We start from the raw sequence: 10,924 nt of genomic DNA on the forward strand, positions 1-10,924 counted from the left end.
GGACTGCCATGAAGTCTTGAGAAGTACATGGAATATAATATATCATTTTATATCCTTTTTACATATTTTTTTCTTTGCTATGACAACTAACTTCTGTGGATTTATGTAGCACTTTACCTGATGGCATCACGAAGTGCAACACAATTGTGAAATGAGGGAAAATAGTACGATTCACAGTTTTTACAAATAAAAATCTGACGCTTACTTTTATGCGCCAATACTTTACAGAACCACCTGTCACAACAATTACAGCTGCTTTTATTGTGTGTTTCTACCAGCTCTGCACATCTAAACTCAAATTTTGTCCTCAAACCCAGTCCAACTGGATGCATGCCTTCTGTAAACATCAATTTTCTCGTCTTACCTCAGATTCTCAACTTGGTTTACATCTGCGCTTTGATTAGACCATTCTAACACATCGAATACGCATTTATCTAAGCCGTCGTAGCTCTGGCGGTGGGTTTAGTGTAATTGTCCTGCTGGAAGGTGGACCTCCAAATCACTCTCAGGTGTTTTGGAGCTTTTTTCAGGTATTTCTCCAATTTTCTTGTAGTTATACCATAAACTTGGTTGAACAGTGCACAGCAACATGTTATCACAGTTGAAACCAGATGTTTACATACACTGAATAAAAAAATATACGTAAAAATATTGTACTAAAATAAATCTTAGATTTCTTCATTGTTTTAAAAAGATTTTTGACAGTTTTTTGAGGCAGTTCTTGAAGCTATGCTGTAGGAATTTCGTACTTCACTGCTGAATAACATGAATGTTCTTCATGTAGGAAAATGAGGCTGTGAACTCTAATAGTGACTGTATAACAACCTGCATGTGGATGTACAGAAAAAGATTCCGGACACATGCAAACTCTTTCTACCAATCTGTACCAACCTTTTCCTTTTTCACTCCTGAAGTTTTTCCTGTGAGGTGCATAATATTCCCACATCCTTTTATTTATTTATTTATTTTTACAGCTGAAGTCTGTGTAATGCATCTCAAGTTGAAATGAGCTACAATTACCCCGATCTTTATGGTCTGAGTATACATTTCCACTAAAGCGTGACTTGGTTTTTTCCCTCCAAACCCTCAGTCATTACAAAGTCCTACCTAATAAAACATAACCCTGGCAGCGTGAAACCACATCCACCTCGTCTCCCAGGCTCCGCTTTGGCTCGTGATAACACAGAGGAGCGTGCGCTTGGCACTCGGCACGTTGAGGCTGATGCTGGTGTTGGCGGCTGTGGACGGGAGCGGTCTGATCTGATAAGCTTTAAGTCCAGGAGAGCGATGTCTTTAGCAGATGTTCACCTCTTTTTTTTAATTTTTTATTTTTATTAGCTTTATTTAAAAAAAAACATAATTGTAAGCCTCACTCAAACATTTTAACTCACTGCTGCTTTTTGGCCGAGGTTGCTTCTCTGACAGGATTATTCCAGTTTGATTCAGATCTTAAACTCAAACAATAACATCCAGATTACATTGTTGTCATTTTATCTGCTTCACACAGTGTCTTGCAACACTTGGCCGCTACAAACTTCAGTGGAGTTTGAGGGAGATTTTATGTGTTGAATCACAAAGTGTTGCTCATCTGTGGGGAAGAAGGGAAATCAAACAAGTTTGTCGGAGCTTTTGCTAAAAGAAAAACAAAAGCATTCTGTTTTCCAGAGTCAATAATATGCTAAATTGACCCTTTTTTAAATTTTTGCAGTGTGTAAACATTTTCAAGTCTTGCCCCAAATTTTCAATTTAATTTAATTAGAAATGTATAGATTTTTTTTCTTTTTTTATTACTCTGGACTTTGGCTGGGACACATGCCTGTCCTCTGAGCTAAACTAAAGCTGTATGTTTAAGTGCTCTTGCCACTCTTCCAAATAGATCACAAGTTATCCTGTGAATAGATTCTCTTGTGTTTGCTGTGGGTATAAAACATATTGCTATTTGCTTACCAATCAGGTGGTTTCTGCAGGGGATCGATTTACCAATTGGTTTGAATCTAGGAGTATCACTGTAGAAGAAGTTCTCTTACTTTCTTATTCGTAAATAATTGTGAAAGCCATGCTATATTTCCCTTCCACTGTACTTTACTTAGTGTTGGTGTATCTCATAAATTGCCCATATCTGTGCTCTGGATGACATCATGGATGGTAATGACATTCCCACACAGCTTCCCCATGGCTGCTCTGAAGCAATTTCCCTCAATGTGCTCAGGATGAGTAACAGCAATTAGATTTATGTATCTATGATCGACTCGTAAGCGAGGGGTTGAGTTGGTCCAACTGAGCACCACATGAACGTCGGGGCTGAGGCAATACCAGAACGCTCTTCATCAGGACCGGAGCGGGTCAGATCAGCCGTTAACTTCTGGGTGTCACGTCCAGATTCCTCCCCCTTCTCTATGCCTCCGCTAACGTTCTGTTCCTCCTGCAGATTTTTCTCGTCACGGTGTGGTACTGGGATTTTTACATGCTGCCCTTCTTCCTGGTTCTGCTCATCACCTGGAACTACTTCCAGGTTCGCTCCGGACGACTCAGTCAAGACGTGGTGAGTCAGTACAAATATATATAGAGAGAGAGAAAGAGAGAGAGCCTGATGACTTCTTTTCTCTGCTCTCTTTTTTTTCTTCATTATGTGCAAAAAAAAGGCCACCCAAACCGTGTTTTGTGCTCGTAATTAGAAGCTCATACGTTGCCATAGTAACAGTTTGAATATGGCTTTCCGAGTCTTAATAAAAAAAATAACAGAGTACAAAAGCTTAGAAATCCGACTAAATAGGCTAATATAACAGCACATTATAGTCAAAGCTCATTTACAGAGCTTGGCCTTTACTAACTCGGCTTTCCCCGTCCTCAGTTTTTGTCCTTCCTCTGCTTCGCTGTAATTGGACTGCAGCTCAGCTTTTGTTTTGACGAGTCAACTTGGCAAAAAAAAAAAGTGCTTAGTGCTCTCTTCAGAAAGGATTGTGTGTTTTTATTTTACTTAATTTTTTTCTGGATTTGGATCTCTCAGTTTCACTGATGCGAGTCCAGAGACAGCAGGGAAAAACTATTGAGTCACAAGTCGGTGAAGGATGTTCTCACTGTGATTAGCAGTGATTTAAATGTTTACAATTTTGCAACTAAATAGGGTTTGTAAATATTCCATGTAAAAAAATAGTCAATGAATAACTTGGTGTCTTTAATTTAGTTTTCTGACCAAGAAATACAAGAATTATTACAAATTAAGTAAGTGCTTTGTCAGCTAATGTGTTTTGTTTGTATTTACCACAATATACTTCATTTTTCTATACATATCAAAGCAAAACAGTAACAATAATCCATCTCTCATTTTAATCTTTTCTAATCAAAAATAGGAAAATAATGGAATATCTAACAGAATGTCGGGCTAAATGTGACTCAGCTAGAAGAAAAGTTTAACTCTAGAAACTATGGTGGAAATGTATCATTTTTTTAAATTATTTGGCTTCATTGAGGCGTATTATTTTAATTGGCTTTAAAAGAACAATGGCATCTGGCGGTAAAGTCACAGAAAACCAACTGGATACGTGCTGCTGTTCCTCTTCCCACCAGATGTGACAGATGTGAGCTCACCTAACGCAGCCAGACTCCATGTTTCATAAAACAGGAAGTATGCTGTCTGTAGACACCACTTTGGTGAACTTTGCTCTGAATTTCTATCTTTTTCTATCTGTAACCTGTAATGAATTTAAAAGTTTCTCAACAAAAAGTATTAACTCACTGCTATTGGCAGATGTTCAATTGACTTTCTTTATTGTTTTTATTATTATTTATTATTAGCATGTTAAATCAGAATGAGATCGAGACTTATGATTGGTCACCATCACAACAAAATCATTCCGGAACATTCATTGAGAAAAGCAGAAGTCACCCATTAATCTGCTTTAGTGGTCATCACTCACATCCTTTTAAATGAAATACAATTTATTCCAGTCATCCGTAATCTATCACAGCTGTTTTATTTTGATCATTTATATATTCGTATATTCTCAGAACCTATTTTAGAAGCTTTTGGCTGAGAACCACTTTTCTCCACTTTCTGATGCACTGTCTGATGCACTCCGTTTTAGTTTTAACCTAAAATCCATTGATTCAGTTCAATTAATGCATTGAATATCCACTTGCTAAATATTGTAGTTTTTATATCTATAGTCATAGCAAAATCAGCTATGACTATAGATATAAATAGCTTATAGATATAAATAGCTTAACAAGAAGAAGCTTCTTTATATTTTCTTTTCATGGTTTTGCCAGCTCAAATACAGATTTAAAGTGACAGTAACGTGTATCTTTTTTTTAGCCGCTTCTTAGACAACTCCTTTTCCTTGACTGAGTTTTTATGAGCAGCGCTGATGTTAAAACCATGATTATAGGTTGTTAATATATTCTGGTATGCGAGGCTGAACCTGAGAAAAAGCCGGTGCTTCCCGTCGGTCGCAGGGCCCAGCATTTCAGGGGGCTAATCTCAGGGTCAGCGCTCAGCCGCAGGAGTTAGTCCAGGCTGCCGGTGTTACACCAACACCATGTTAGTTTTGTTTTTGTTTTGTTTTTTTATTTGTTTTTTTATCCTGATCTATGAATCCTTTGAATCTCACCTTTCAGTGTTTGTTTTGTCTTCCAGGACAGCATGGATTTGGCGGATGAGGACGAGGACGATGAAAAGGTATCGTACCTTTTGAGTCGGGTGTATTTTTAGCAGCTCAGCATCGACTTGTGTATGAATAGAAAAGAATTATGATTTTCTCTCCCCACCCCCATGTTGACAGAGGTATCTCCCTCTCTGATCTATGGCTGTGTGTTGCTAAGCCTTTTATTCGGCACTAAATCTTCCGCTGCGTTTTGATTCCTGCCAACCACCAGTTGTACTCCTTTTGAAATCAAAAGACGTTTAGGCCTAATGAAGATCTCACCAACCTGTTTCCACTTGTCACAACACATTCATATGGAAATGGAGGGGCGGGGGAAAAGGTCTGCTGCATTTGGGAAAGTCCCTGAGCTTAACAAACTACATAATACCATCAATATAGAACTAATGACAGCACTTAGACATGCCTCTATAGAGCTCTTTCTGAAAGTTAGTGTTGACTGTGCTGAAATGCTTTTAGGCGGTGGAATATGTCTTCAGAGTGACAGCAGTTTATTGTTGACGTTGTGAATGGCCTGCGTGGCTCTGATTCATGGCGGTTCTCATCAGGATTCCACTGGGAACCCGACCCTAAAGCGGCCCGGGCGTTTCAGTGCGCTGACGGATATTTTGCTGAGGCAAAGCGCCGTTTGTCTTAACTTGTGGTTTTTGGAGAACATCCTTCCCGCGTCGGCCCATCTCCTTTCTTTAGATGTTTAACCATCTGTTAGTCTCGTTGCTTTTGATGTGGACATGTTTTGGTCCGAACAAAGATCTTCCAAGAGCCCCGTCTCTTCTGTTTACTTTGAAGCCGTTCTTTGGGGTGTGGAGTTCCTTCTCGACAATACTTCATCTCTTTTTGTAATTCAGTGTCCTCCTGCGCTCTGGAGAGGCTACACCTTCAAACCTACTCACACGGATTACATATCACCCTGAAAGCCAAAGCTTAAATAAATCATCTTCATTTACAACAAATATTACTTTAAATATGTTAGGATGTAGCATCATTTTAGACTTCGGAAGCAGTTCAGTTTGCATCAACATTTAAAGTGAGGCATGGAAAATACTTTTACATCAGTTTCATTCTTGGTTCAGAACCCTTTTACACCTAAGTTTCAAATGTCTGCCTATATATTTCTTCCTTATTTTAATTGTAAGTAGTTCTTTAAATGTCCTGTGAGATGATATATTTACCCATTTATCCATAACAACAGGAGCTTTCAATATTCAGCGAGTTATTTTCGCAATTTGCCGTCTATTAAACGAGTGCCCCCCGGATTAATTTCACTCTCTCCAGCTGTGAAATTATCGTAATAACCCGATATTGGCTAGAAAGTGCAAAGTCTCCCCTTTCGGAAACCGTTGGAATTTTTCAGATAGTGCTAAGTGTGGCGGAATTACGGTACTGCAAATTTGGCCCCAGTTTAGAAGGGTTAAACGCATTTTTTAGCTCTGAATGTATTCAGCTTTAATTTCTATTACTTTTGGTACTCAAATGTATTGGAGAGGCTACAGAAGATTAGAAAGAAGGCAGTGCAGAGAATCATTTGAGAGGCTTTGGGATGCAACTAATCATTTTGACATTACAGCCTTATTGGTGGAGATGCTGTTCATTAGTGGTTATTTGGAAAACAAAAACAGTTTAACTCCAATATTAAAGAAATTAAATGTGGCGTTCCACCAGGCTGAGAGTCAGGACTTTCAAAAAACTTCAATTTCTTCAGTTTTACAGGTGAAAATAATGCATTTCCTTTGTGATGACTTAAAAATGTTGTTATAATGTTTGTGATTATTGTTATAGATAATGAACTTGTTATAATCTAATGGATGAATATTTTTGATAGAAAATTTGTTTTAAGCTATTTTACTCTAGGTTGTTTTTGTACTTCATGTAAGAATGGAAATCTGTATCTATTTTCTCAAACTGTAATATGAGAGAAGCAGCTTATGTGATTTCTTCCTGCTCGTTTTTCATCATCAGTAATATCATAATAACAAGTCTTGGAGCCTTTGTTCAGTTTTCATTACAGTTTTACTTCTTGACCTTTTTTAAGCATGGTGTTGTTTTCTACCGCAGGAGTCGGAGAGGAAGGGGCTACTGGATAAAATCCACATGGTCCAAGACATCATCATCACGGTCCAGAACCTGCTGGATGAGCTCGCCTGCCTGGGAGAGAGGATTAAAAAGTAATAAGTTCTCAGATCCGTCAGAAATTGCAAGGCTGCTGTGAATTTTCTGTAGTGCTTTTAATTTTAAAAATCATTTTAACTTCAACTTTCAGCACGTTTAACTGGTCAGTGCCGTTCCTGTCTGGCCTTGCTCTCGTGATCTTCATCACCGCTGCAGTCATCACATACTTCGTCCCCATTCGCTACATAGTCCTGTTATGGGGTAAGTTTCAGATGTGTTGATGCATCTTTATCATTGATGTTCTTTTCCATAATCATAATTTATTATGATTAACACTGGACAGACATACAGCCAGAGCCAGGACTGAAGCATATGCAGGGTTTAAAATGGCCCAGTCAAAGTCGAGGCCTAAGAATCTCTAGCTGTAGTTACGGTGAATCCTGGTTATGCAGTGTAAAACAAATGAAAGCAACAGTTTTCAGATTTTTGTTTTTGATTTGCTTCCTGTTATATATAACAACAGAATAAGTTATTCTGCTGTTTGACCCAAAGAAAATACTTTGAGTTTGTGATTATAACCTGAAAACGGTAAAAACTCTAAAAGTTGTTGGCATTTTCGGTGAGCATTTTCACTTTAAACTGCAGAGACGAATTTAATTCATTCTCTTGTCACTTTTATTTCCCATTTACGTTCCATTTGAGTCTTTCTCTGCTTGTTTTCTAACATTGAAATATTACAACTCAAAAGAATACTTTTTTTTTTTTATTGTCTGAAACTTTGGAAATCTTGCGGTCCTAAAGCGAGCGCATCCCCAGTAAAAAAAAAAAAAACTGTTCATGCGGCGCTGAGAGCAGCAGTTCTTGGACGGCCTCTCCTCCGAGCGTTTTCTGTTTGTGTGGAAACAAAGCGCGCAGCCTTCAGAGACTAGTCCTAATGATATGCTGGTGTGACTTTTTGTTTTAGGTATCAATAAATTCACCAAGAAGCTGCGGAACCCATATTGCATTGACAACAATGAGCTGCTTGATTTCCTGTCGAGGGTGCCTTCAGATGTGCAGAAGGTAAGCTCGGCGGGATCAGCCAGCCAGGAAGCCTGAAATCCCAGAGGCTGCCGGCTCTCCCTCCAAGCACGACGACTCCCAGGCTTTTCCTTTCCCCCTCTTGTCTGTATAATTAGCTCTGTTTCTGTGTAATTATGCTTCCCTGTGTAATTTCACCCGTGTTTTGGTCGCGATACATCCCTGGTGGCGGTCTTCTGCTGTAAACCCTGCCCGTGCTTTTAGCCGCACAAGTTAGCTGTGAGCGACTCAACGTCCCGGTTGGCCATGCAAAAGCAATATTATCACTTTTTATCATTTACTGCTCATGAGACACATACAGGCTTCTATTTTATTTTTTATTTCTGGACTTTTATCCTCTCTGCTCTCTGTTTTTTTCTTGCTCCTTCCCTTTAAGCTGTTAAACTCTGTTTGTCTCCTTCCTCGCCACCCTTGGGTCACATAGTTGAGTGAAAGAGACGCGCTAAGACGCAAAGAGATGCCCCAGTGTCATTGTGCGCGCATACAACCGTGATGGGCATCCCACTCATTAGCAATGCCGTTCCTCATTGAGCAAGCTTGCTTACTGTTTTTGCAATAACATCAGAATGCTTTTATATCGCCCTGCGTTGCTGAGTAAGAAATGTATATATTGTGTTACTCAGTTTCAAGAAGAAAGAAGCTTCGTGTTTTTAATTAGCATTCATGGAAATGATGAATACTTTCCCTGCTTTGGTAATATTTCCCCTCAGGTTACAGCTGAACTCAGGAGGACCGCTTTGAATTCATTACAGCTTTGAATCTATTTACTCACGTCTCTGGCGCCTTTTTTTTTTTTTTTTGCTTGTTTTGTTCATTTAACACGTAACTAAAGATAATTTATGTTCCGACTTCCTGCAGGTTCAGTACAGCGAGCTGAAAACTACTCGGAAGAAGAAGGTCCTGTAGAAGAAGGAGGTTCTTTTCCATGGCGGTCCTGATGCTGTCGTTGCCAGGCGTCGTCGTGCAGAAAGCCACCATACGGAGGATTGCGTCTCCATCTGAGAAAAAAAAAGGGGGGGGGAACTCACCTTTCGTCTTGCTTGCAGGTTGTTCGTTAATCTCCCCAGCTCAAATCGGCCGGCGTTTCTCTACCAAAGAAAGTTGAATTAATGAATGCGCCCGTTTGTGCATTTCCCGAGCAGCTTATGGTCATACTTGTCATGAATGTAGGTGTTTTACCGTGTGTACAGTTTTACTTTTAATATTGATCAGTTAGTGACTGCTGTATGTTTGATTGTTGGTGCATTATGACACTTGTAGGTTTTTATTTTTCTCTATCTGGGAAGAAAAACACAAAACTATGCAGCTTTTGGGATGAATGTAAATGTCTTTGTATTTTAGAAAAGTATAAGTCATTTTCTAAATCATAGTTTTCATATAGAAGTCAGCAGTTATGTATTAGATCTTTACTTTTAATGCAAAAATGTAATCACTAAAGTTTATTTAATTGTGTCAATATGAATGTTTTGCATGCAAAGAAAAGTGCCTGCGTTCAGTTTACGGTTTCTGTCACTCTTTGTTTTATCCTTCGATCCTGTGCTGCAGCCCCTTATTTATTACCAGTAATGCTCATAAACACGCTGTTCCCTTCCGGTTACAGTAGCAATAAATGCATGCATCAGAGCTGTGCGTTTCTCTGAAAGTGCTTCCTGCTTGCCGTTTCTCGTTTCTCCTGTGTTGCAGGATTGTGGGCGTCTACCGGCTCACTTTCTGAAGCCCACCTCCCCCCCCCCAAATGCTCCCCTTCCTCCCTCCAACTCTTCATTAGGCTTTCATGAAGCTCTGCGCAGCTCTGCGCGAGACCTCGCCGGCACCCCGGGATCCCCGCTGAGCCGACGGCCCTTGGGCGTCGCCACAAGCGGGAGGACCCCGGCGACCCCTTCTCAGCTGCCGTGACGAGACGCCTGCAGCCTGCGTCCCATCAAGCGCAGCAGACTAGGCAGACCTCCAGGTTCCTGGAGGAGGACCTTCTTGTTCAGAGAAAGTGGCTCAGGTGTTTCAAGGTTTTGCTTGGTAACAACTTCTTTTTTTTTTCTTTTTTTTTTAAGACAAGGAAAAACAAGTAAAATCAGCAACAATTTAAATAAATCACAGTATATTTATAAATGAATTCCTCAAAAATCCCCCCCAAAAAATAGCCATAAATTTGTCCAACTTCCTGGAAGACGGCTCATGTCACACGGTGACCCGCGTGTCGCTTTGTCTAGTTATAATGTTGACTTAGGTGTTCAATATTAATAACCTGCTGTCACGGACACCGGAAGGACATCTCAATCTGCCACTTATAGGCTCAGCATGAATATGTATATGCAGCGAGACGCCTCCGAATTGCCAAGTGAAATAATGGTTCACACACGGGGACTAATATGATGTGGCACAGGCGTTACGATGAGCCGCACAACCAGCGGCTGATTGGTCTCCGTAGACTTGCTGTGATGTTCCATAAGGTGGGAGAAGATTCAGCCGAGAGGAGCGCTGCAGAGGAAACCATACAGAGACTGAATACACATTAGCTATTACCCGGATACTTAAATCATATGAAGTAAAAAAAAAAACCACCACAAAGATTCAATACAAAGAGGTATAACATAATCTAATAGGTTCACCTCCAACTGAATGCAATACAAAGTTTTCAGATGCAGTAGGACTTGCATATTCCTATGTGAATGTGCAAAACTCTGTTACATGCACAAATGAAAATTCACATTCACTTCAAAAATACTTTATTGACCCCAAAGGGAAATTAAATTTGTTTTAATTTTATTTTTATTTTTTACTTGTTACTTTTTGCATGTTCGAAATAAATAAATAAATAAATGAAATTGATAATGATATGACAGTTTTATGCCCCAAACTTCTTCAAACCAAACGTTCACATTATGGTGCAACCATGTGGGTGTAAAATGGTAAAATGACACAAATGGGGCCAGATTTACGAGGATGTGGGTCCCTTATTTGGTGTCGTGTAACTACAGAACAACTATTTCACTAATACAAATGACCACATGAATAGGTTGTCCTGTATATGAACAAGTGTGAATTGATGCGTAGTAGTTTTAGTTTAATACCTTCCC

General features: G+C 39.5%; 1 protein-coding gene across 2 annotated transcripts in view; it reads left to right on the plus strand.

Annotated features, from left to right (window-relative positions):
- Window positions 1-9,473, plus strand: part of mctp2b (multiple C2 domains, transmembrane 2b) — a 50,042-nt gene extending 40,569 nt beyond the window's left edge. For both annotated transcript variants that reach the window (XM_008404854.3, XM_017303806.2), the window contains 6 exons: window positions 2,429-2,542; window positions 4,637-4,678; window positions 6,717-6,826; window positions 6,922-7,031; window positions 7,735-7,832; window positions 8,709-9,473. In XM_008404854.3, the coding sequence (XP_008403076.1) occupies window positions 2,429-2,542; window positions 4,637-4,678; window positions 6,717-6,826; window positions 6,922-7,031; window positions 7,735-7,832; window positions 8,709-8,756 (522 nt within the window). In that variant the 3' untranslated portion in view covers window positions 8,757-9,473. The remainder of the gene's footprint in view (window positions 1-2,428; window positions 2,543-4,636; window positions 4,679-6,716; window positions 6,827-6,921; window positions 7,032-7,734; window positions 7,833-8,708) is intronic.
- Window positions 9,474-10,924: the final 1,451 nt, after the last annotated feature.

Source organism: Poecilia reticulata, chromosome 3 (assembly GCF_904066995.2).
Source record: "Poecilia reticulata chromosome 3, P_reticulata-male-v2, whole genome shotgun sequence".
NCBI lineage: Eukaryota > Metazoa > Chordata > Actinopteri > Cyprinodontiformes > Poeciliidae > Poecilia > Poecilia reticulata.